The 27,997-nt window shown below is 39.0% G+C and overlaps 2 protein-coding genes and 1 long non-coding RNA gene across 3 annotated transcripts; 2 read left to right on the top strand and 1 right to left on the bottom strand.

Annotated features, from left to right (window-relative positions):
- The first annotated feature begins 1 nt into the window (after position 1).
- On the top strand, positions 2-2,027 carry LOC6564322 (DNA-directed RNA polymerase III subunit RPC3). Its single transcript, XM_001989865.2, has 6 exons — positions 2-410; positions 478-979; positions 1,033-1,138; positions 1,197-1,546; positions 1,604-1,771; positions 1,839-2,027. The coding sequence occupies exons 1-6, from the start codon at positions 136-138 to the stop codon at positions 2,004-2,006; spliced, it is 1,569 nt and encodes a 522-aa protein (XP_001989901.1). The 5' UTR covers positions 2-135; the 3' UTR covers positions 2,007-2,027.
- Positions 2,028-10,608: 8,581 nt separating this feature from the next.
- On the top strand, positions 10,609-11,112 carry LOC116805452. Its single transcript, XR_004365191.2, has 3 exons — positions 10,609-10,766; positions 10,835-10,972; positions 11,046-11,112. It is a non-coding gene; the product is annotated as an uncharacterized LOC116805452 (long non-coding RNA).
- Positions 11,113-13,007: 1,895 nt separating this feature from the next.
- Positions 13,008-25,490, bottom strand: LOC6564313 (hemicentin-1). The gene is made up of 17 exons (XM_001989864.3): positions 25,474-25,490; positions 23,796-24,005; positions 18,810-19,367; positions 18,419-18,738; positions 18,103-18,306; positions 17,883-18,034; positions 17,112-17,256; positions 16,803-16,933; positions 16,510-16,669; positions 15,848-16,017; positions 15,504-15,627; positions 15,285-15,445; positions 15,055-15,196; positions 14,863-14,986; positions 14,375-14,793; positions 14,073-14,302; positions 13,008-13,303 (listed from the first exon to the last, which is right to left on the bottom strand). Exons 3-17 carry the CDS (start codon positions 19,163-19,165, stop codon positions 13,064-13,066), a joined length of 3,078 nt encoding a protein of 1,025 aa, XP_001989900.1. The 5' UTR covers positions 19,166-19,367; positions 23,796-24,005; positions 25,474-25,490; the 3' UTR covers positions 13,008-13,063.
- Positions 25,491-27,997: the final 2,507 nt, after the last annotated feature.

Below are 27,997 nucleotides of genomic sequence, written 5' to 3' on the forward strand. Positions count from 1 at the left end.
TGCAAATTAGTTATCGATATATCGCGTGGCGAGTCGTGCTCGATGTGACCGGCTGATTTGTTATTATTTATATTATTTGATCTTAAGCTAAGTGAAAAGTGGTTAGACGTTGATTGCCGTCGATTGCTGTCGATAATGTCTGCCGACTATGCGCACCTGTGCTCCTCCATACTGGAGCAATGCTTTGGCCAAGTGGTGCAGGCGGTTGCCGATTGCCTGTTCTCAGCCACCACGCGCACATTGTCGCAAATTGTGAGCACCACGCAATTAGCACGCAAGGAAGTGGCACTCGCTCTGGCGGTGCTCATCAAATTCCGGCTGGTCAGATTTGAGCCATCGAAGAGTAATCAGTTTCTGCCCGAGTATTCACTCAAGCGGGAAGATGTCATTTGCCTGCTTCGATATTCCCGGTGAGTGAAAAAGACTTCATTGAGAAAAGCACAACTAATCCGATATTAATATATGTATATTCATTAGCTATATACATCTTGTGCAGACCAAGTATGGCAATGTTGGTGCGTCCATTGCGGAAGAGTTGCTCAATTCGGGTTCGGAGACGGCAACCAGTTGCTTGCTCAAGTGTCTTTCTGATGGTGACAATAAGGCGGAGAGTGCGGAAACTTATCGGACAACATTTATACAGATGATCGCCGATCATTATATCATTAAAACACCTGAGCTGGTAACGGGCGACGAACAGGATGACTGTGTGCCTAAGTTCTTGAGCAACGAGTGCGATTTCTTTGTGCCGCCAAACATTGATCTGCAGCTGTTGGCGCAGATACGCAAAGGCGACGCCACAATTGCAAGTGCCACAGATGGGGGCATCGTTTGGAGCCTCAACTTTGATCGCTTCCATCAGGAATTTCGGGACGATATCATGAAACTTGCCATCGAGCGCAAGTTGGGTGAAACTGCCGCCGAGTGCTTTAGTTTTATTCTAAGCCTCATCTACAAAACCACAGATCCGTGGCAGCGAGTAAGTCTTTAAATTATCATTAAAATTAACTTACAATTTCATCCGTTTTGCAGAAGGCCTCAAATCACATAACATTTGTGGAGATCAAGCAGGCAATTGAGCGAAAGTCGAATAATCTGGACTTGATGAAGTACTTGGATCAGTACATAAGCTTGATAAGTAAGCAACTTAAGCCACATACAGCATCCTTTAACAGAATCCATTTAACCTTTTACAGCGGATGATTCGCTTGGTTTTCTGCGCAGAGTTGGCGACATGGGAGGTGGCCAATATGTGATAGACATGGAGCATGCATTCGAATCGCTGGCTTTCGCCTGCGTGGAGTCGGTGATAACCGAACGATTTGGCTCGAAGGCGACCCGCATATTCCGGGTGATTAGATTTAAGAAGTATATCGAGCAGGAGGATCTGCAAAAGGAGGCCATGATACCCGCCAAAGAGGCCAAGTCTCTTGCCTACAATCTGTTCCAAGAGCAATTCATTCACGTGAAGGTTATCAAGAAACCCGGCGGAGGAGGCAGTGGACCAGCAAAGGCTTTCTATCTCTTCCAAATCAAAGAAAAAGATGTACGCAAATTAACAAATTCAAAACTCAGTTTATTTAAATAGCTTTTGATTTTGTAGACGGTGAGAATGTTGCTAGATAATTGCTACAAGTCGCTTTACAACACAATCCGTCGATCAAATTTTGAGAAAAATGAGCACAAGGGATTAATTGAAAAGTCCCAAAGATTGGACAGCATAGTTGAGACTATGAAGGAACGCGGTGACTCCGATGACTACATTGCTGAGGTATTCACTTTATTTCGATTAGAGAAATCAAATGATTTTAAATGCAATAATTAAATTTATATTGCAGATTGTGGAAACATTTACGCCGCCCGAGTGTGAAATTCTGAATAAGGTTAAGAATCGTATCAGGACCTTGTCGAAGGCTGAATTGACATTGGACGACACGATATTTCTTTTGCAAATGTATCAGCACCATTGCACAACGCTGCCAACTGGCATTAAAAAATTTAAATAACAATGCTGATGAAAATCGAAATTCTCCAAACTTTTTTTATGTCGTATTTGCTTAGATCGTATTTCACGTGTGAATTCCCAGTATTTTAGTTCAGTGCTGCGTAATTGTTACTGCCATGACATTTAGCTTTTGAGTGTATAATTTCTTTTTTTCTTATAACAGTCAGCTTTTTACTTGCATCGCTAGACCTTTTTTGTGTAGTCTGGCATCACTAAGACAATCTTTCTTGGTTTGGCAGCACCACATTTAATTTAAATTCAAATTTGAAAATTGCACCGAAGTAAGCGATAAGATTGACGAAGTTGAAGTCAGAATTTGTTGCACCGGCCAAAATCAGAAATTGATTTTCTTTTAAACATATTTTAGAAACATAAGATGTGGTTTATTAAACATATTGATTATTCTGTAAAAAACACAATTGGTAATGCAAAAAATCGTCTTATAAACTTAAACTTCGACAATAAATTATTTTCTTATCTGATTAATATTAATCGTATAATATCAGCTGGTGGTAATTGGATTTTGTTATTCATCCAAAATTGAATTTGATGAAAAACTATGACAGCTATTGCTATAAAAATATGCCACATGAGGCTTTTGTTCCAATTATCTAACTGGAAACCATGTTCTCATGTTCGAGGTGCTAACGACCATTTGATTTACTTCTTTTTTTACCCGCATTTGACCTCTGACATACGCTCGCTTTGATATGGGCTCCGATATCTACAACCGCAGTGCATAATAAGCTGGGGAGCCAAGTGCTGACTGGCAAGAAGAACAGCAATAAAAGCGTAAATTAATTAAGAATATCGTATTTCCATATGCTGCTCCATATGAGAGTGAGCAAGGGGAAAGTCAAGACCCGGGCATATTTTGTCAGCGGCCACACGCCTCAAATGGCACGCCCCCAAAAGGCCCGCCCAACCCATGCCAATGACGCCCACAACACCACACACCCTATGTTTATTTGCATAAGTAGCTGAAGCTCCTGTCTCCGGCGGGCTTGGAACGAGATTAGGGCAGGGGAGAAAGGAGGTGTGTGTGTGTACAAATTACGAACGAAAAGAATTTCTTGACGGCCAGGAAAAACTTAACTCAACTCTCTACTCAGCTGAAGCTCAACTGGTTGAATGATGTCCTTCATAATGACGAAGCAAACCAGAGCCTTAAATAAACAGAGCAATGGGCTAAGAATATCGTTTCCATTTCCTAAGCTTGTCAGAGCTACACACACACACACACACACACACACACACACACACACACACACACACACACTCACGTAAATTGTACATATAAGCGGAAATATTTGTTTTCAGACAGTTTTATCTTTCGGGCAAATGTCAAATCATATGTCATCTTCAACGTATTTATTTAGCCGAGAGTACATTTTTTACAAAATGCGTATATGTATGGGTCGAAGGTTCGGCAGTCAAAAAAGGAGGACCAGCCTCAGACAGACAAATGGACGGACGCACGGACAGTGGGACAGTAGGACAGGTGGACAGATTGATGCTCGATTCCGAGAAACATTATTAACAAAGTTTCCAGTTCCCTTCCAACCAACCAGCCAGCCAGCCAGCCAGCCAGTCAGTGGTTATTGCGGTTGAGTTTATGTTAATCACGGCTACACACACACACACGAACACACACACACACACACAGACACACACAAGGATGAGCATGAGGAAAATTGGGTAGCTGTTTTTGTTGTTCTTGCCTACATTTGACAAATTGCCCAGTGCGAATGTGTTGCAGAGAAGAACTGTGTGATTTATGCGCGATATGAGAGCGTGACTTTTAGGATGGGGAAGGGGTCTGGTAGAGTGGAGGGGGTGGTGCTACTGAAGTTAACCTTCGGCGATAAAGGTAGAGGTAATTAGGCACAGACTGCCTTTTGAGTCTGCCTGCAATGATTTTCCTTTCATACATGTGACTTTTAGCACGTACAAACGTGTTGCAACCTAATTAAAATTAAAAAAAAAATAAAAAATAATCACACACACACACCGAAAAGAAAAAATGGAGTCCAAGTCCTTGACACGCCGTGCTGACAACAGGCTCAGCTAATGCGTACCACACACACACACACACACACACAAAGCCGAATTCGTGGCAGCCCAAAGCCAAATGCCACTCAAACCAGTCAGGCACGAAGCAACTCATATTCTCCGTGGCATGGGCTCATTCACACACACACACACGCACACCAAGAGTCGCTCGATTTGATGCATGCTGCAAGCTGCAAGCTGCTATGATGAACACTTCTGGGGTGGTTGCGGCCGTCTTCGTGCCTCCAATATGCGGGCAGACTTAATGTGGCCCTCACATGACTACCATTCTATGTATATATATTATATATATATTCATAATATTATTATATATATATATATATATATATATATATATATTGCATTAGCATTGACAAACGCCGGCATTTGCAGCTTACAATTTTCACGAGGGTGTTTTGAACAAAAGCGTTGGTTACTTACTTTAAGACAAATCTTAGAAATTGAATAGAAAAAAGCAAGAAAAAGACGCATTCGGAAGATGACAATATAAGATGACGAGTGATCCTGATCAAGAAAGTATATGTTTACTCTATGAGATCGGAGTTACCAGTTTCTTTACGACAAAATTATAATACACTCTGTAAGCGTATATCGCGGGAATGTCCTGAATCTATAAATATCTATTCTCTGCGTTACATTGGATACATCTTCCCATTAGTCCACATAGAGCAATATAGCCAGGCCAGTCCATTTGTCAAGTTCTGGGCAAATTAGGCCATCAGTTAGCTAGCCGACCTATTTCAGTTAGTAAATGTAGAACTAAGCAAAAGTGCGAAATATATCGAAATCGTCTGATTCCGTCGATTCCACCCAGTTTCAGAACAAACGGAGTAGAATCCAAATCCGGTAGTATAACAGCTCAATTCTGGCCTAACTGAGTTTGCTTTATTGACCAACAACTGTCTAACCTTACCTAAACTAGTCTCTTAACTTCAATCGATACAAACGTGTGAAGGAGTGGGTAGGATCGAATCACTACATCCAAACACGTTATCTTCATGAAGAAATGTGTCAAAACTTTTCACACCAATAACTTTGTCAAAACTTGACCAATTTTCTAAAAACAATACTTTTTTATGGCTTGGCCTCTGAATATGGCTGTGCCTCTAGATTAGTGCTGCATTCAAGTTTGATGTGGTCAACTCTATATGTGAGTGGGCTGGGAGTAACCATAAACATACACTTCATCCATTTCAACACATTAGCTGTAAACCTTTGTTTCACTATATATATATATATATATATATATGTGTGTGTGTGTGTGTGTGTGCATTGCTTTCTTGTTAGATATTTGAAATATTTCTCGAATTGAAACAACTCTTGGAATACAAAAGTCAAACTTTTGAGCAACGGAATGTCGACTTTTGTCGGTGAATTGTAATATGTTAATAAGTAAGTTGAATACGTATTTGCTTATGTATGTACAGTAAGTAATACAGAATACTTTGCAACAATGGCATAAGCTATCTGCATATTCGATGATGCCGATATACCTTTCAATCGATCAAGTACAAATTGGTTTTTGAGTTCACGCTGCTTTCTGGATAGCCTGGATAACCTGAACCGGGACTATTGGGGGCAACTGGGGCATCCGGGGTCTTGTTGTCGCCTGTCTGATGCTCTGTGAGAGTCATCCTTGCCGTTGTATTGTAGTTAGGTGGATAGGTGGATATAGGTGGATATAGGTGGTTTTGCCCACTCCTACGATTACAATCAATATAAATCACATTTACCCAAAGCGAGAATGTTTTCTACTTCAGTGGAGAAGCCAAAAATTCATACGCAACAGGGGAATTTGCTGGTTATATTTTGTTTGTTTGTTTGTTTCTTTTTTGGATTTTTTTTTCGTTCTATTTTTTTTCATACATGCGTATTACATACATATATCTACTTACTACAACCTTTAACTGCAGATACATGCGAGGGCTCACGACTGAGAGTGTGCAAGGGGTGGAGGGGGTGGATGGGGGTGGGGTGCTTCAGGCTGCCTCCCACACAGCTGGCGTTGTCGCCAGTTTTGCTGCTGTTGCTGCGGCTGCTGCTGCTGCTGGTGCTGCTGACTCTCATAGTGAGCACGTCTATTTTTTTCCATTTGGCCAAAAAGGGCAACCAGTCAGGCAGTCAGGCAGGCAGGCAAATATGCAACAAATTCTCATTCAAAACACGCACGCAAATTTCTCCAATTCGCATACATGGCAAAAGGCGAACCGAAACTGAAACCGTGGCAGAAACAGGAAGGGGAACGGGAAGGGGAAGGGGAACGGGAAGAAGAACTTGAATGGGGAACGGAAACTGAAACCGAACCTAAGTGTAATAGAATGAGGATCGAAAATGGTACAACAAAGGATGGCATAATAATAAAAAATTTAAGATGTGTAAAAAACATAAAAAGAAAATTCATTTGCGCCAAATTTGTGGATTCCACCTTAATCTTTGTGTATCGACGACCCCCCCAGCTACACTTCAATCGCACCCTCCCCACCCCCAGTAGTCGACAACAATGTGTGTGCCGAAAATCGATGTACCCCAATGAGTGGATACTCTTCTCCTCCCAAGGCAAGGGTTTAGCCCAAGTCGTTCCATTTTATAGGATTGCGGTGAAAGCGCCACGTTCAAAACTCGTATTTGTAGATGCATATGCCTATGTCTATGTCTATGTGTGATTGTGTCTGAGTGTGTCTGTGTGTGTGTGTGTGTGTGTGTGTGTGTCTGTGTGTGTGTGTGTGTGTGTGTGTGGGTGAGTGGGTGGGTGGGCTTAGCTGTAAGAGCTATTTAAGTTGACTTGCCCCGGTCTTGAGTTTTACAATCGCTTACGTGCTCAATGTACACACATACACATATATTTATAAATATATCTATTATATACATATATATATACTCTAGTCGTATATATATACTGCCTATTAAATCATGTATTCGCCGTAATAAGGAAGCCACATCTTGTATAATGCATACTGAATCTCAAATTCACATTCACACTAGAGATGCTGGACGGGACCAAATTAATGTCGTTGACGATTTGCTTCCACTGCTCACAGACTGACTGACTGACTAACTGACTGGCTGACTGACTAACTGACTGACTGACTGACTGATGTACGTACTTCGCCATCCTACTTTCAATTGAATTAATTGAAATTCTTCACTCAACTAAGTAAAATATTCAGACGAGCGTATTTATCACAAGTTTAGTTCTTTTCTACTTTTATGTGTATGCCACAAGTCAGTCATTATGGCTCATGAACGATACTGTGCAATCACTTACGGAATGCATCCCATAATCCATTTATATAAATACTTATTATCGGTTAATATATACATGTTTTACATTTATAAGCTCTTTCCATTATTGCTTTTTTATAAATAATACTTGGCCTTAAAGAATTATTTAGCATTGCAATTAATTCAATCTTCATTAATCTGAAGGTTTTAAATAGCTAAACTACATTTTTAGAATCTAATTTTTTTTTTGAATTTTCAAAACATATTATTGTGTTAATCTTTTAAGGTTTTTGGCTTATTATAAATTATATTCGGCCTTTTTTCTCTAATGTTCTTAAAATGCACTCAATTCATAATATCAAAATTAAATTTTTAAATTTTCTTTTATATTTTTTGTAATTTTAATACGTCTAAGCTTGTGGGTTGTATTTATTCTTCACTAAATAAATACATATTTCTATCATGACTTCATTTATGTTGTTCGCAGCGGGAATTTCGCAAATTCCTCACAAATTTACACAAATTTAACTTAAACAAAAGCACGTCTTAAGGGAAATACATAAATGACAAAAATGTATGAATATTTCATTTAAAATAATAATGTAAAGTATAACACAGGAAAACGAATTCTAAATTCAAATCGTCAATATTTAATGTATATTATGAATATCATAAATTTGAAACAAATTTTAAATCGCAATTCATGCTGAAAAAGCCTTGGCAAAACTGCTATAAAGTTTTTTTTAACTAAATAAGTCCTCAAAAGAAATTTTCTGTAAAAATGTGCCTATTTTTAATAATTAAATATGTTTAACTAAGAAGCAAAGAAGTAAAAAACGAAAATTACATTTTATAAATTATTGATTTCAATACGTTTATTTTTGACTTAAGTGCTTAAGGAATTATCTCTAAGAATTAGTCTAATTTTATCAATAAAAAATATTAAATTAATAAAAAAAATGTATTGATTTCAATATTTTTGCTTGGGCTCGAATTGCGTCAAAAATTTAGAATAATGGAATCCAGAAAGCCCCTGCATAGTACAACCATAGCATTTTGAACAGAGAAAATTGACAAACATATTTTCAGAGTGTATTTTAAATTTGTACTTTCGATGCATAAATTTGGCTGTTTCGGGTTCGGGTTCGGGTTCGAATTGACCCTCATCGTGCCCTGCGAAAAGTGCATAATACTGATGGACATTTGAAATGCATTTGCCCAGCAGCTGCTCAGATCAATTGAGCAAACGCTTGGAGCAATTCTATTTATTTATACGGGACTTTCGCACTTGGGACCAGCCTAATCTATGGAATTATATGCACGGCAATCTGAAGCCGGCAATGATGGCGATTTAAGATTGAAAAAAACTAAATAAAAATACAACTAAGAAGAAGATGGAGAGAAACAGAAAATAAAACTGTAACAAGCTGCACTGAGATAAAATAATCTCATATGTGAAAAGGGGGCTGATATTTCGACTACTTCTATAAATGCGGGACATTTGCCGAGCTTAGTTAATAATCAACTGCTGCTGCTGCTGCTGCTGCTGCTGCGGGGCTGGGCTCGGCCGGGGCGGTGCAGGGCGTGGCGAGGCGGGTTCGCTCGTTGATCGTTCTTTTTGTGTTGCGGAATTGAAGTTGATGTCGTACATCATCAGCAACGTTCATATACTTATACATATGCATATACATACATATATAAATGTGCATGAGGGCGGCGTGTCGAACACACACACACACACACACATAGAGAGGGAGAGACACACTTACACGATTGAGGCTCGGTAATGAATTGATGGTTATTTTCAAAAATCCAATGACTGTCCGAGCGATCGCTGCACAAATCAGTTGAAGAATCGCACTCGAGCGACAATGTTCTCAGCGCTCTCGCGCTCGTCTCGCGCTTAAAAGACTCGGGACTCGGGACTCGGACTCGGACTCGGACTTGGATGAGAGCATTAAAAGAATATTAAAATAGTGTAGCTGGCAAGCTTAAGCAAATAATTATATATGTATATTCATATAAATCTATATGAACATGTATGCATGTGTGTGCACCAAAAGAGACATTGGCACGAGCAGTCGTTGCTGCTACGTCTGGTCAATTCTCCATTCGGCGGGGTTAAGACCCCTCAGAAGGCGCGATAATCATAATCGGCAGCGTTGTCGGCGTCGTCATCGTCGTCGTCGCCGACAACTGAGAGGGGAACAGTTTTGCTACAGCTGCTCTCAGCACCGGGTGGGTGTTCTTTTTACTGTTCTTCTCCTCATACATTTCTCAAGATTCTGGCAAATCGTTGCGAATGCTGCATTTCGAAAAATACAAGAAAAAAAGACGCACTCAAAAACTCAAATTTTGCAACAAATTCGAATTGGAATTGTGTAACGTGGACTGGGAAATATAACTAAAAGCGGCTTAGGGCTTGTGAGCTGCAAGTATTCAAAGTTTTCGAAAACATAAAATGGTAAGCAAAATACCAAGCAAGGCAAATGCCCAAAGAATGTGATAAGCCACAGACAAGATAATTTTTTGAATTGCACAAGTAAGGAATGAGTTTTCAGTTGTAATTTGCATGACTAAACGAGTGCAATTGAATACATGTACAGTATGTACAGGAAACTGTCTTACTCATAAGTGCTGCTATCAATTTAGTACTTATTAATCTATATTTTAATTTATGCGCCATATGCATTTGCTGCATTTTGTATAATTGGCTTCTTAGCCATTGTGTTGTTGTTGCGGTAGATTTGTTGATTTGTTGATTTGTAGATTTTTAGATTTGTATATTGTTTGCGTTGCTTGCAATGACAATTTACTACATATTTTTGGACAAGCATTTCAGTACTTGGCGTATACAACACAATCTCAATCAAATGGAGGCAAGTGGTGGCAGCAACAGCAACAACAACAACAACAAAAGCAACAGCAACAGCAACAACAACAACAATAAGATTCCTGCTACACTCACATTGTGTGTAGTTTTATTCGTTTAAATTCAATTGACTTTGAATGCTCCACAATGAAGGCAAACAAGCGACACACACACACAGACAGACACACATACACACACACATACAGACAGACACACACATGCACACAGAGTACAACAACAAAAACCCAGAAGGAGAATCGTCGTTGTCGTTGAGCGGCGCAACGGAAAACGAATGAGGGTCAATTAAGCCAATTTAAATTTAATAAACTTATGTATTATGTGCAAGAGGTTACTAGCCATAGCAATATGCCATATATGACTTGTAATGATACACACACACACACACACACACACAACAGACAGACAGACAGACAGGCAGACAGAGACAGAGATACACAGAGAAAGAGATGGGGCGAGATAGATACAGATAAGTGAGTGAAAAACTGAGCTAGTTGGCCGCTGATCTTTCCCTGCTTTTTTCGGCGGTGGCAGAGAATCATTATTCAAGTAGATCTCACACAGACTGCACATGAGGTTAAGTATATATATATATATATGTGTGTGTGTGTGTATTAATAACTCAAAAACTGTATAAATTATAGAGTGCATAGTTCACAAATACGTTAAAATATTCGGCTTGCATATGCCGCACTTACTCAATGGATTGAGGCAAGCTGTCATACTGTGTGGCAGCATGTTTGATGTGTGTTGCCATGTGGCATGAATGCGACTCGATTGGGGTAAGCTACATAGCTACATATTAAGTATTTTGGAAATGCATACGATTTTGAAGACATTAACATATCTTTGCAGAACTTTCTCAAATGCCGCAGCCGGATGATTAAAGCTGATTTGATACAAATGCAGCTTGTGGTATGTGGTAAGTAGTTCGTGTTGTGGCACTTACTTGAGCTTGATGCGTATTGCTTTCCTAAGTACTAGTGCCGCAGGAGTTAGGTTTGTGTCCGCAATGCCTCCTGCTGCCCAAGTGCTTATTAAGGCGACGAATTTTCCAACAATGTGCGAGTGAAAGTCCTTTTTGTTTTTTTTTCTTTCTTTTGTATCATTTATTATTTATAATTGATTTAATAGTATCTTTTTGAATAGTTATAAATACTATTTTCGTTTCTTTCTGGTTTCTGACAATTTATACTAATCTTTGCAGTTTCTTCATTTGCTTTCAGCTTATAATTAACATACATTTCTTGGACAGAAATTGCCTAAAACACTCACACACACATACATTATTATTACTAATTATTAGCTACACTGTGTCTTCGACATTATCCCTTCGAATACGAAGCATACATATGTACAATATATATATATATACATATACATATATATATATATATGTGTGCGTATGTATAATTAGGAAGTCGGTATAGAATTGCGTTACAAGTTTTTGGATGAGGACACAGTTAGCCAAACATTGTTTTTAAGTGGGGACTGCCTTCTTTTGAGTGGCTTCAATTGTTCTAAATCATTGCGTACATGTAAATATTAATCTTAAATGCTCAATTCTTGACTTTATTTCTAGTTTTGGGTAGCCTTTCCGTATTAAAAACTATTTATGCAACAGCATCGAAACAAATATTTAGAAATTAATTTATCAAAATTTTTATTTATATACAACTAATTCATATCAATCGTTGCGATTTCGAAATTGAGGCATTCAAAGAAGTAAATTCCAAGAAAACATTTATGCTATGTGAAGACTTTAACCATTTAATGACCAACTAGATCTATCCTAAGTGTATATATATATATATATATATATGTATGTGTATGTATGTGTGTATATGTACAAGCCTTACATTTATATATATAAATACATTCTTAAGTATTTAACACATATGTGGCTAATAGTAGTTAAACTCGTTTGCTTAATGATATCAACACGTTTTTTTAGTTACATCAACGAAATTAGAAAATCAGTAGGTAATACTTTTATAGAGATTGAGAAGGGTTCTTAATGGTTTCTCAGAAATGCGACTCCCTCAGAAATCTGTTGGGTCTGGAAGAGTTCAGCGCCTGTTTAGATAAATTTGATATCAGGGCATAAATTAGTTGTTTATTTTAATTTTATATATATCTTTTTGTTTTTGGAGAGAGTTGTTTGTTTGTTTGTTTGTTTGATTTCTTACGACATTAATCACATATCTTTGATAGAAAGAAGCATTATCTGGGTTAAGCAATATCGTTCGTTAGATATGATCGCAATTTGTTGATATCCGAATTCGGGGAGATATGCATGTCAGTGTGTAAATATGTGAATTGAGATTGCTGCCATGTAAATTATACAACAGATTGGAGGATATGTAAGACAAGCATTACTGTGTGTGTATATCTGTATCATCTGATAGCATTGCTGATCGTTAACGTTACGAGTATTAATTAGACTTACGTGAGTAATTACAACAAATGACAACGAGTTAAGTATTTACAAAACGAGTGTATTCCACTTACACTTTTGGCATTGTTACCTATATGAAAATTAAAAATGCAACAATTACACAGAAATGCTTAAAATTTAGAGAAGTCTTGCCTCAAACCATGCGAATATATGTATAAATAAATACTATGTATGTCCAGCTGCTACGATCTAAGTATTATTCGGTACGATATTTATGTATTAATACATTTGTTGTTGTTGTTGTTGTTTATGCTTGTTTTCCATTTGATTTTCTTACACGCAGACACACACACATACACACATACTCAGACATAAGTACATTGATTTATTTATGAATAGTACTATTTGTATGTATATTGTATAAATAATTATTATATATGCAGATATGTGGCATTAATGCATATATGTACGAAGCTTATATACAACTTTCCTGTATGCGATTCGAAGTGGTAACAACCTCCGGCCGAAATCGGTATTCACTCAGCGACGAGGTCACCGATGCATTATTCGGACTGAGTAAACTGACCTCCATCGGCTGCGGTGTTAGATGATATGATGATGAGGGCGTCGATGTACTTACATTATATGCCGAACCCAGCGAACCCAGCGGCGGGCTACAAGTCGTTATGCCCTTCTTATTTAGAGTTGCATAGCTCTGTTATTTGGGCAAGCAAAAAATAAGAAATGAAAAATAAAAATAAAAAAATAGGAGAAGTAGAAGAAGAAACCGCAGCAGGATGGCAAAAAGTGAGTGTGTGAGTATATATATATATATATATGTATGTATGTAGTCCACTCATATAAAATCGGACTGAACTTTGGGTAATTAGCCAATAATGAAAATCGCATTTAAACTAGACCAATTTTCGATTTCGGAAAAATCGAACAAATTTTAGAAAATCGTTCATTTATTTTTAAATATATCTCTGAAATATAAAAAAAATTTAAGAACATATTTCGAATTTCTAAAGAGTAGAAAAACAAACACTTAAAAATTCTTTCTGAAATTCCTAAAATAGTATTAAAAATTTGATCTTTCGACTACTATTTTAGATTTTAAAATCGTACGTTTTTTAAATTCAATTATTTGAATTTATAAACTATCTTAAATTTTTGTATGTGTGAAAAAAAGTGATAGAAAGCTAATACTCTTCAAATTATACACATTTCTCATAAGTTTTGGAAAAATATATAATATTAAAGATAAAAAATGTTTTTAGAAAACCACAACTATTCTTTCTAGAAATATTCTTTCTGAATAATTGGCTGACTTAAGCTTTGGCGATTTTCAAAAGTTCAGTTCAATTTTTATCCGAGTGTATATGCGTAACTGAATAACCATAAGATATTAATCCAACACCCATCCCACCCTCTCTCTCTTTCGCTCTTTCTCTCTCCCTCTGTCGCTCTCAAGTGATACTTACGATTTGCTTGCTTGGCCGGAAGGTATAATGCAGCACTTCGTTGCCCGAATTGCTCAACAGGCCAATGGTGCTGGCATCCGTGCCACCCAGTCCGGCCATGGCTGCCACACTGTCCGCATTGCTCTTCAGCAGCTCAGCGTCTCGTCCACTGCAATAATCCCGCTGCATCAGCCTCGTCGAGGGACTGGCAAAGCCGGGCGAAGCACCAAGTGCCTTAAGTGGCCGTTTTTCTAAAAAAAATAAAATAATCAAAGCAAAATATGACAGCAGCTGCTTTGAGGAGCTTTCTATTGAGCGCTTACCATACTGATTGGGTATAACATCGGGATCGGTGTCATCTATGTCCGCTGGATCGCTTAGTAGATGTGGATTAGGACGAGTGCGTGTTGTGGAGCGCAGTGTATCGCTGGGCAGACCATGATGATGATGATGACCACCACTTGGCGATGTTCTCGTACCGCCATCGATGCTCACCTCGCTCAAGTTGGCGGCGCATTCGACCGCATTTCGATTATCACAATTAATTGGAAGGAGGCTGTGGTGGGACTGATGGTTGTTGGCCAGCTCATGATGACCCTGCCCGTGCCCCTGGCCCTGTCCAGGGCACTGCCCTTGGCCATTCGATGTGTGCGTTGAGTTGGGATGCAACGGATCCAGCTGACAGTCGGCTGGTATGGCTAATTGGGTGTGCTTCACAGCTTTCAGATTGTTATCGTTGCGGCTGCAATACAAATTGATTGGTTGGTTAGCCAAAAAGCACTCAAAAATTAGAATGTACACGGAAGCATACCGATTGGAGAATCGGCGATAGATGGCGGCCAGTATGATGCAGGAGAAGGCAAATAATAAGCCGCACACAAGCGTCAGAACAGCTAGGAATGGCGATAATGGCACTATCAGCCCAGTGGAACTGCCTAAAACATGTGAAGGGTGTATTTAAGTCAAATATATATGATTTCAATTGTAGTTTTGTAGTTGCGACCTGTCAGCTTCGCCACGCCCTTAAAGTTAATGTCATCGATAATTGTGGGCTCCGAGCGACCTTTGACATTGACGGCGAATATAATCATGCGATACGTGGCCGTCTGATCCAGATTCTCAATCACAAATGTGACAGGTGTGTGCTAATATATGTATATAAGATGTATAGTTTATATAAGCATTCAAATTTCATTATATATACACAAATACATATATAAATGGATCACTTACAGATACTGTTATGTTTCTGGCCAAACGCAATGAATTCAGCTCGACCAATTCAAGCATAAAGTTCTGTGGCAAGCCACCATCGAATCCCTCAATGCAATCCACTTGCAGAGAGTCCACAGATTGGTTGGTCACCGTACAGTTTTGCAGTGGAAAAGGTCGTCCTATATATATATATAGTTGAAGTATATTTGAATAAGTCTGTCTGTGGCAAAGACTTACCCGCAGCCACAATTTGAAAGATACACGGACTCTTCTGCAGTCCAATCGAGTTCTTGCCCCAGCAGGATATCGTGCCATAGTCCAGATCCGAGCTGGGCGTATAATTCAGTCGCGACATACCCGTCTGCAAGGAAAACCAGTTTAGCTAGCTTATCAATGATATCAATAGTTCAATCAGTTCTAATTAACTAAAAACTAGAAACTCGAACGTCATTCGACCGACCGACCAACGGATAAATTGCACTGGAAAGCTCTTAAGCAGCTTAAGTGGATCTTAAACATCTTACAATTAGTGGTGTATCTCACACTCTCTCTCTCTCTCTCACTCTCACTCAAAGTCTCACCTCGCTCGAGTGGAGGCGGGCGGGCAACTCCGTTTGCTCCCCGGATGAGTTGAAGGTCCAGTGGAAGGAGTCGGCTGGCGGTGAGGCATCCACTTCGCACTTCAGTGGCAACGTTTCGTGTTTGAGGGCGCCCAACAGCTCCTCGTGGTCGATGGCGCAGATGGGTGCGTCTAACAGGCAGCAAATAAATAATTAAAGCATTTATTCAAATGTCAATTTATGTATATATATATATTTAATGCGCTGTCCTCACTGCTTAATTTAAATGGCTTAAATCAACCGCACAAATTTGGGCTGCGGCCTTTAAAACTTCTATTATTTAATTTCAAATGAGCTGCAATTTTCATTGCTACTGCCAAAACAAGCAAATGCATTTATTACGCCATAATCTTGGTCATTAATGTGGAGAGACTTCAAGTGGGTCGTGTTGGGATGGGTGCTGGGTGCTGTGTGCTGGGCGTGGTGATTACTCCCTATCCACAATCCAAAAGCCCTACCTTGCGGCGCTTTTGGATGGCGGCCAGCAAGGCGATGCTGCTGCATTGGCAACCCACATTTCGCCTTTACGCAAATGCATTAGGCGACATTCAAGCTCAAGGATTAAATTGTAAATTACACAGACGGTGGTCGTTGCCAAAATTGAGTCTGGCTATTTTACTTACAGCGTATGCGCAATGTGACCGGATTACTGAGGCCTTTACCCTCCGAATTGACAGCCAGGCAGGTATAGTCGCCGGCGGAGGCACGCGAGACGGTCTGCAGGACCAACGACTGATCCGACAGGATGATGCCCACGGAGATGTTGTGCTGCAGCTCCTTGCCCTGTATACACATATATATATATATATATATATATATATATATATATATAGAGAGAGAGAGAGAGAGAGAGAGAGAAATTGTCATTGGGTTTTAATCACTGCCAGACAAAACTCGCAATAATTATGCGGCTTACATTGTGAAACCAGGACATCTTGTATGGTTTGGGATTCGATTGCACAAGACACTCAAAATAGGCATCGTCACCTTCCTTAATGTCATCCGGATTGAGCGAGGAGCCCATCTTCAGCACCGTCGTTGGCTGGTCTGCAAAATGCAAAACACGCATTCAGTGATTCAGTCGCAGTCATAGTCATTTTTATTGCCCAGGCATGTATCTTTGACCCCGATCCGGGCATAATTAGAGCTTCTTGACTTGGTGGAGTGGCTTATCCCATATCCCATGTCCCTTATCCCTCATCCCGTACCCCAATCGGTCACTTACAGTGCACAATGAGACGCCATTTGTCCTCGATGGAGCTGCCATCGATGAATTGATTTTCTGCTCGACATGTTAAATATTTGCCATCGTCCTCCCGGGTGGGTGCAAACGTCAGTATGCTTAGGGATTGATTGTCTGGCTCATTAAACTAAAAACAAAAAAAAGAAAGAAACAAGAAGCGCAAACAGAGTCCATTAGGAAATGAATAATGAAAAAGTGGCGCTAAAACGAAAGCGCGAGCTCAGGCGAAAGTGAAAGTGAAAATGAAAATAGCAGCAATTATAAGTACAGCATATCCTTATCCTTGCCCAATACACACTCACACACACACACACACACACAGAGAGAGAAATCCACTCTCGCGAGGGTCGATCAATAAATAATGAGCCGACTTCTCACTACAAATTATACAAATTAAGCAACATTGCCAAGGAGCAAAAACTTGACTGGCATTTTATTAATTATTTCGTTTTCACTTAACTTTACTTTTCATTTATTTAATAGCAAATTGTTGTCAAAATGCCGCACAACTTTCCCAGTTCACTTTACATAAATCAATATAGAAAACGAAACAGTTGCTGTCAGTTTTTTGGGGAAAATGTTTGTTTAAATGGGACAATTAGGTATTGGACTACGATTGCCTTCTATGTACATAGGATGGGAGCATATGTTTAGCAATTAATTAATTGTGTGTGTCTTGTTAATATTAATGAGAGCGTGTTTTTGTCTATATTTAATGAGTGCCGCGATAAACACTAAGCACTAAATACTTACATTCTTTGTCAGTTTTTTTAGCTGCTTGTTGGCCTTCCACCAGGTGATTAAAGCCGGTGGCTTCGAGCCCGAACTTTTGCACTCAATGTCATAGGTGCGATCCGCGGACACAAACCGATCCTTGGTCAGGATGTGCACAGCAACGGGTTTCACTGTAAGCGTAGAAATAACAGTCAGTTAATTGGCAACTCTCTTTGTCTCTCAATCTCTCTGCACGCACAGTTCACATCCAGTATGACGACCTTGTTGTTGGGCGGCGTCAGATTCGTATTGCTGGCCACGCAGACCAGTCTGGCATTGAGATGCTGTCTGCCTATGTTGGGATAGGATAAATGGTTGATGGTTTTGCCATCGGCCCGCTGATCGAATGACTCATCGATGACCGCATTGTCCAAGTACCAGGTAACATTGGGGCGTGGTCGACCTGTGGCAATCACACACACACACACACACACACATACACACACACAGAGACACAGAAAAAGCATTTAATTACATGCAAGGGGGTTGGAGAATGGAGTCAGAGCCACCCTTACCTCCGGATACCTCGCAGGCGAGCACAATATCGTTGCCCTCGTTAAAGGACTCTACATTGCTGGTCTTGTCATGCCTATTGGGCTCATAGATAATCGGTCTGTCCGGCGGCACAATAACGGTTAGATTTATCTTTAGATTGCGGGTGGGTGAGTTGCGGAAGTCCACGCGACACCGATAGACACCCTCATCCTCGATGCGCACATTATCGATTTTCAGCTGGGCGGGATGCGAGGTGCTGCTAAAGTGCGCCCGTGTGCCAAACGCCAACGGGGATGACCAAAGGCGAGCCTGCCCAAACTGACGGCCCCTCACATCGAAGCTGCAAGCAAGCAAATGGAATACCCATGTAACTCCAGTTGGACTTATAGAATACCGCTCGCTGTGACTCACTTGTAGATGGGCTCGCCGTCGCCGTCTCGAAACCAGAGCACCATATAGACGGCATCGTCGCGCTCCAGCGGCGTTATATCACATGGCAGCATTGCCTGCCTGCCGAGGACACCTTGCACCGATGTCAGCGGCACCGGACGATCCAGCTCGTGTATCAGCTCATCTGGTTCCAGATACGAGGCTTGGCTCTGCCAGCAACTGCCCAGCAGCAGCAGCAGCAGTAGCAGCAGGGCATCCAAGTGGAGGCGGCCCGTTTGTGGCATGTGTCGCCGGCAGTTGAAATGCTGATCCAGCTCCAGGTCCAGCTCCAGGTCAAGTTCCTGGCATTTGATATCGGTTGTGAGCTCAGGCTGCATCTCTCTCTCTCTCTATCTGTTTGTTTATATGTTGGTTTGCTTTTGTTAATGGTTGCTTTCACTGAATAAGTCTTTCACTTCATTCATATTCCATTTGGTTCAGTGCTCTTTAATGCCGAATTTACTCTCAAGTGTAGGTTAAGTTTATGTGTTAAACTCCTGGCCATCGTGGACAAAGGAAGGAGTCGGTTGATGTTAATGGCTGCAGGCAATGGAAAATGTGCATTAAGTGCATATTTCATTTAAATAGTATATTTTCATGTTAAGCCATGTTTAATCTTGACAGCTTGTAATTGATGCGATTGAAGGCAATACAAAGAACACAGCCAACTGCGAGCTGTTTGCAAATTAATGTCGTTTTATACATAATTATTAAGTTGCTGTCAATCGATATGCATAAACCGATTTAGTTGTCTACAAATTGTGTAGTTTAAGATAATTATTTAAATCAAAGCATATATCATATTACTCCTTTATATTTCATCAATGGTTCGAATGGCTTCTTTCATTTAAATGCTAAACATTGATTTATAAATTCAATTTAGAAGTTTCGTCAAGTTATTAATAAGAACTGAAACTATTAAAAGAAATAAAAACAAGTTAGAATGCTTAAGTCGAGAGAGTTCGAATAGCAGATACCCTGAATATATATATATATGTGTATATATGTATACATAGTATATATATATAGTATATATGTAAAAAAAAGAAGTGCAGAGTCTTTTCCGAGATAATCAAGACTAATTATTAAGAATTGTGACTTGTTTGCTATCGGAAATGGGATGCCTATCGATAATTGTGTAAAAGTTATCGAGTGACAGACAGCTCTCTCAATTATAAGATGCCGTGAACCCAGCCGTTTTTCATATTATATATTTATATAATATATACATATATAAGGTAAATTTATTTATACTATTTATTTGTTGTTATCGGAAATTGATTTTGATCGGAAATTGATTTATATCGATAGACACGGCTGGAATGAACTGTTGATTCTGGCTAAGAATATATGAAGTTTACTATTGAAAAGCTGTGCATTGAGAATTGTGGCTTTTGTATCGATGTTTGCAAATAATGAACTGTTATCGATAGCTCGAATCGACAGTTGATCAAGAATATATTCAGCTGAAGGGCTTGGAGATGTTTGCTTCTGCCAGTTTCCTATTCTCGCACAACATCATTAGATACCCTTTACCCATTTTACTAATTTTAAATAGCTACTGGGTATAAATAGTTTGAAGACAGCTGAGTAATGAACTTAATGAGCTTCGATTAAGTAATCTGTGTAAGAGACAAGGGGACTTAGAGTCAAGGCAGATGAATAGTCAGAAACAGCCGGATGAGACTACGTCTCTTAAGCTGTTTGGCAATCGGAAATACCTCAACTACTACGTAAGCCATTTCATGACAAAATAAAAAATAAAAAAAACCATAAATAAAATCAAACAATTTATTTGAAGAATATGCCAAAAATTATCGGATATACAACACGAAATTCTAATTGTTTGAGACACCTGAGCCCATTGGAATTCAAGGGAAAAAGTTTAGACGAAATACATATGCGAATAGGGGTATAGCCCAGACAGCAATTATCGGTGTTTTTGGCTAGGAATGAAGGCAACAAAAAAGAGCATGACAATTTTTGGTTTAAATCTCTGTTTTTGTGATGAATGAGCTCATGGCCATGAAGGAACCCATGACGCTATTGCGGTCAATCGTTCAATAAATTTTGGTGAAATTCTTGTCTATGTACGCTTGTGTGTTGTGAATTGTATTTTGTGTGTCTTGAAACGCTCAATCTCACCTGTCAGCATAATATCTTTAAATATGTGGAGTCATTTATTTGGCACATGGCTCGCATTGCCAAAAACTGGCAACAGCTCACAGAAAATAACTTTGTTGCTTGTGTGTGCTGGTTATGAGAGTAAGCATGATTGGTTTGCTTCCTCACATCCACCAAATTTCACACCCTCTCGCCTTGTCAGCTCCTGACCATAAATTGTGTTGCACAGAATGTGTCACAAAGCATCAGCAAAAGCAAAAGCAATAGCAAAAGCAAGAGCGATATCTAAATCTAAGGCAAAAGCTAGTCTGGCAGAGGCGATGTGTATAAATTACTAGATGGCTACCCCATGCCTTTATATGCCTTTTACGGTTTTAGATCTCAGGTGATAACAATAAGAGTTATGGGTTTTCACAAAATTTCTGAGATTCTGGCCAATCAAGCATGGCCCATGATTATATATCCACAACCACTCAAAGTTATGGCCATAATGCCCCTTTATGGACATTTAATATTATAACTTAATTAATTATTACGATATGCTCGACAACAACAACAACAAGAACAGCAACAACAGCAACACCAAAATACAAAATAAAATAGAAAAAATATCGAATAATAATTCCGCTCGGCATCCCCACAATTTGCCTATGAATGTGCCCACAGATGAGGTTTTGTTTGGCCGCACTTGAGCACCAGCTACAGTTCCATCTTCATCTCCATGACCAGCTAACAACTCTGACAATGGTCAGCAATAGGCTGGCCTTTGTTTATCTTTAGCTTTATCAAGTCAAATGTGTTTATTTTAAATGTATTTTGAAATTGAACCGGTTGTGACAAATGCAAATCATATATCAATGAACTTGAATTCTTGCTCATTGAAATTCATTAGGCTTTATCTGTTTTAATGGCCACAAAAAAACACAGACAATAGATGCGTTGATTTATTAATATTTTGTTTAACAAATTTCAAAAATTATTATTATGTGATTTTAAACTATTTGCATGTCGAATAGCATGGCAATTTCACATCACTTATTTTTCCAAATGGGTAACAGCTGAACTCTGATATTTGCTAATGGCAAAATAAACGCAACTTATGTAAATTTACACTCGGAAAATAGAAATGGCACTGAATTTTAGAGAATCAACATACCATTGGCAATAAGCGTAACTCAGCTTATTATTCTGAAAGTTTATTTTTGAAATTAAAAATTCTGTTTTTTTTCTACAAACTTCAGGGCTATATATAAAATATATCTAATTTGTTTTTTAAAGTGTGTTCACCAAGCTCTAATATAAGCTTTTTGTTGCTTATATTAATTAACAAACATTTACGATAGTTCATAAATGCATACATTTTAACTAGGAATTTAAAGTATAATATTGCATTCGAGAGAAGAAATTTCTTTACCATCTTGTGAAAGGATTACTTCTAACAATAATGATTTGCCCTTCGACTTTTCCTAGATGTTCTCCATTATTAGGAAATATACCTTTGAACAAATGCAAAATAGCCTTTTTGCTTTTAGGGATCTTTTGGCATATGCCTAGACATTTTTTGCATGTCAAGAAAAACTTTCTAGTTTGAAGGTCGATTGTCTACAATTCAGTGCAATTCTTTTTCTGCGTGTACACACACACACACACACACACACACATTTAAATGTTACAATCATAACAAGTGCTAAGCGTTTTCTAATGGAAGCAATTAAAATGCTTCCCGCCATAAAAATGCATTTTTAGTGCTGCGAGAAGTGAACGTCCAAATGAAATTATTTAATATGGGTTGCCCCCTCCATGTTCTCGCTGCTCAAGGTGCGAATTTGTTTCTTCAGTCAGGGTGAGAGCAGATCAAAAGAGATTTTTGCATATTTTAACCAAAGCCCGAAGGTGGCAACACACACACACACACACACACACACACGCTTTATATGAGAACATCGGTGGCGACAACATGCTAACTACAGATTGTCAAAGCTGGAGGAGCTGGGGCAGGAGCTGGGCGAGCCTGGAGAAGCTGGCCGCCTTTGTGGAGTGCTTGCCAGCCTGATTCCCTGAGCATACACTGGCGCTGCATATTTAATATTTAATATTAAATATGAGCAGGTAAGTTTGTTAACTGCGTGATGGGCAGCCGGTTGGTTAAAAGCAGGCGTGTCGGCCGCTTTGACTTCGGTTTGTTCAAATCGCCTGTTGTTTATTTGCTGGTCATTTGCTACAAAACACCTTTGGCTCCAATACAGAAAAATATGATACCCAACCGGTTTCTGGTATTGAATGGTATGTGTATTTCTTTATTTTTTTTTCACTCAATTTTTTTTTTAAATTGTACACAACGCTTTAAAATGCTAAAAGATGTTTGGGTTGAGTGCTGGCGCTGAGACCCCTAGGCCCCTATAGCCCCCCCCCCCCCCTCTCCCTCTCCCTCTCAACCAAGGTACGTCCCTTGTCCAGTGTCTCGGTGTGGACGCTGTGGTGTTGCTAATTAAGATTACAGACATTGATACTTTTCGGTACGCAGCGCAGTGGCACGTACAGCCACATAACAAAGTATATAAAACAAAAAAAAGAACCTATATATGTATATATATATATATAGATATATACATGTGTGTGTGTGTATATAATGTGTGAGTTTGTAAAGTTTTATGTGCTGTGGCCAGCATCAGCCACTTGATGGCATGCTAAGGTGCTAGATCAACATATCTGACAGAGTCGACGGCCTTTTTGCCTTATTAATTATGTAGCTTAATTTGCGATTATGCAGATATGAGCATAAATTTTCAAGAGTAGCATAAGCTGCCTGAGATAACTCACCAACACTCCACCACTCCAACTTACCAGTTAAATTATGTGCATACACGAAATCAGTTCATTCAATATTCCATGTTGGTTTCGGCTTGACTTGACTTAATGGACCAACTGTTTTTTAGTTTTGTTGTATTTTGTATTTTGTATTTTGTATTCTTATTTTTGCTCTTTTTCGGTTGTTTTTTACTACCTGCTGATCAGTTTATAAGATCAATAAGCGACACGCCGTCTGAGCTTTTACTGCGTTCAAACATAAAATACTTATGATATACATATATATATATATATATAGATGTATATATATATAGATGTATATATATATATGTATATGTATGGGAGACACTTCTTAACGAGCGCACGCACTTAATTGGCCAAGATTTACGTTGACGCTTTTTCCAATAACGTTTTGCACTATGCATTCACAGGAGGCACCAATAACGACACAATACATTTGTCATCTTGTTTCTTTTTCTCTTTACTTTTGTTGTTGTGGTTGTTGTTGGTGTGTTGGTATTGTTGCTGCTGCCAAGTGTAATCAAGTGCCACTAAAGAGATCTCGAATCTCTCTCGGTTTGACAACTATTACCATAACAAATCAGCGCGCCTGGCTCTGACAGGCCAATTGAACCGCCCCGGCAAAACGGCAAGCAGCGAAAAAAAATATTTACACGGCACGACTATCACAAAGAGAGGGGGTAGCGCTGCTTAGGATAGAGGAGGAGGAGGAGGCGGGGGGGAGGGTGTGTGTGTGTGTGTGTATTTTTTGGTAGGCAGGCTGGCAAAGCAACTGTAACCGTTACCGTCAGCGTCAACAAACAATTCCCGCAACGAGGCAGGACGTCAACGAAAGCGGAGGCCCGAAAGGCAACAAGGATTTGTGGAACGGGGAACGGGAGGAACGAGGGGAACGGGAAACAAGCAACGACAACGAGCAACGTAACGTAACGTAACCGTTCACGGGCCGTGTTTGGGCCGTGGCTTATCCTTGTGTCTGTTCTGCGTTTCGCCTCTTTTTATGCCAGAGTCGTAAATTCCAATTATCGACGAAGTCGAAGCCAGCCCGCAGCCAGCCAAGCCAGCCAGCCAGTAACTGTAACTAGCCACAGGAGCAAAAGCCGACTCGACTCGACTCGACGCGACGCGATTTGATGCGACTCGACTCGACTCGACTCGAATTGAGGAGCTATGTGAAGTGGAGCGATTTTCAAAGTCAGACGCGACACGAATCGGCAATTGTTGTTGTTGCTGTTGTTGTTGCTGTTGTTGTTGTTGCTATTTTAGTCACTGGCTTTGTGTTTCGTTTTCATTAGTATATTTAAATTTTTGGGGTAATCCTCGTTAGGTAAAATGCAATTTTAGCCGAAATTGAAATTGCCTTCTTTTTTGTTTAGCAACTTGGCAACCGGCTTGTTGTTGTTGTTGTTGTTGTTGTTGTTGCTGTTAAGTGCGCACTTGAAGAACTACATTCATTCATTCATTTATTCATTCATTGATTGAATGGGTCACTAGTAACTACTTGCCACTTATAGTTGGCAGAATTATGCTTGCCTATTAATAAATCAACTGCACTCATTACTTATTATTATTTTTATTGGGGTTTCGCTTTGGGTTTGGTTTTGGTTTTGGTTTTTGGTTTGGGTTTGGGTTAAGCACTTGGGCAAACAAACACCGTGTCGAGTGCCAGAATTCACTTAAATTTCACAAATACCTTGACAGTCTCTCACACACACAAACAAATACACTTGCCTCACTCTGAGTGTGTCTGTGTTCGTGTGTGTGTGTAGATGTGTGTGTGTATGTGTATATGTGTGTGAGTGTGTGTGTGTGCGAGTGCTTTAAACGGATACCCTAAAGCGAACGCATTGGGCTACATTTCAGGCGTTCCGAGTGCAGAGTCCGAGAGCAACATGTGTACCGTTATGGCTTCGCGTATCTACTGGATACACGACAACTTCAACGTCGTCGTATTCGTCGCTGCTGCTGCTGCTTTGATTTTTCGAAATTCGAGCTCGACCCTCTTCTCGACTAAAGAGAAACACATAATTGAAAGCAACAGCAAACAGCAAATAACAGCAGCAGCTGAAGAGAGTGCAGCATTTTTGAACTGCTGAAACTTGTGTTTGGTTTACGTTTTGAGTTTTGGTTTTTGGCGCGATTAACGATTAACAATATATTTCTAGGAATTGGTATTTGAGTTTACATTTTATAATAGTATAGACTTGATATATGACATTCTTGTAAAGTTACAATACATAATTTTAGATTATTTTTAAATAAGTTAGCTAAATTCTTTAACTACTCATAGCGACAGTCGTGGATCATGGCTATCCAATGAATTTATATATTAACATTATTTATTTACTGATGTAGCCTGATGATCGTCAATCTGCATTTAAGCGCTTAACATCAGCAATATCAACCATTTAGCTAATCGCTTAACATGTTATTGGCTGAGCGCTGCTGTTAAGTGTGTGTTAAGTGAAGCCACTGCTTTGGTATTCGAATTTCGAAAAAGAGCATGAAACTGGCAATCAAGCAACCAGCTCAAGAGAAAACGTATGTGAAACTTGGCGATATTGGCATGATGTTAGCAGCATTGAATATCGTAAAGCGCACACTAACACGCTGTAAGAGCACTAAGAGTCTTTAAAGGGAAGGACTGTAATTTAATTTCGATGTCAACTTGTATCACAAAAACAGAAATGCTAATGTTAATTTTTGGCGATTAGAAAATGTGTTGCCTTTTAAATAACTGTGGAATTTTCAACATGTTTAAGGTGTGAATTTTTATGACTTTAATTAGTTTTTTTAGTCGAAAAGACGAAAAGCCGCACTAGCCATAATTTCAAGTCGCTTACTTTATGGCTTGGCGAAGATTGATTTAGTTCCTATTATGAGATTTTAGTTTTGATGTGGTAATAAATTGGTTTTAAAATCATGTTAAATTAAAAAAATAATAATATTTAAATTGGGTTTAACATAATATTAAATTAAAAATAGTAATAACAATAAATAAATTGGTTTTAAAATAATTATAAATTAAAAATAATAATAACAATAAATAAATTGGTATTGACATGATTTTAATTCAAAAATAACAATAATAATAAATAAATTGGTCTTGAAATGATTTTAAATTAAAAATACTCATTTGACTCTTTAACAGCAACAGCGAAAAGTGCATATTCAATGCTTAATTGGGTAATGTGGCAAACAAACAAATAAACATTAATATACATATATAATTATGTATAAATCAGCTTAAATTTATATATATCTTACTATAAATGGAGCTTTCATTAGGGCTGCATAATGTGTAGTAATGATTCCAGTCACCAGTCACAAATTGTGGAATAATTCAAGCCACAAATTGCTGGCAAACATTGTGGAATATGTTTTGATAACTTCAGCTGATCAGATGCGTATAATTTTTGGTATCAATCAATTTGTTGAGCCGCGGCTTGTATAAATACATTCTTCAACTTCTTCAAGTAGATTTTCATAACTTCACTGTATGTGTGTGTGTGTGTGTGTGTGTATTTTGCAGAAAACAATTCACTTTTATGCGGCCAGATGTTATTCATCATTTGGCTTTGTTGTGCTTTATCCGTTTGATTGATGCGCCATATTCACACGATAAGATAGCGATAGGAAGTAATAAAGATGCCCCCAGGCAAGCACACACACACACACACACTATATATATGTATATGTACTTTAGATAGCATTACATATATATGTATATATATGGGAGAGAGAGTACAATCACCTGGTCCACCATCGAAGCTGGGTGCATTAAATCGTTATAGTAACGTATACAAATTAATGCAAACAAATACAAATCGAGTGCTTTCCACAATATCTCTTTTGTTTTTCCACCCCTCCTGCTTTTGTTTTCCCTCTGGGCTGGCAGTTGTTTGGGATGGGTGGGGGCGGTTGGGAGTTGGGGTGCCCAGTTCTTGTCGATAGTTACGACTTTCTGATGTGCCACGGAATGCTAAGCAGATCAAAAGCCCGGGCACCAGCACGTGAGGAATGAGGTGCGAGAAATCTCAAGTGAGCTGCCCATGCACTCAGCTGCATATGCTCAAAGAAACCAAATCGTTTCTTATTTTTAAACAAGTATATTTAAATATATTTCTTTTGACATTGAGATTCAAATTGAAATTCACAAATGTGATGTTTGAAGCCATCTGGTTTATAGCAATAAATTCTAAATGTACGCAGAAAAA

The sequence above is a fragment of the Drosophila grimshawi genome, unplaced genomic scaffold (genome assembly GCF_018153295.1).
Source record: "Drosophila grimshawi isolate 15287-2541.00 unplaced genomic scaffold, ASM1815329v1 contig_311, whole genome shotgun sequence".
Classification (NCBI taxonomy): Eukaryota; Metazoa; Arthropoda; class Insecta; order Diptera; family Drosophilidae; genus Drosophila; species Drosophila grimshawi.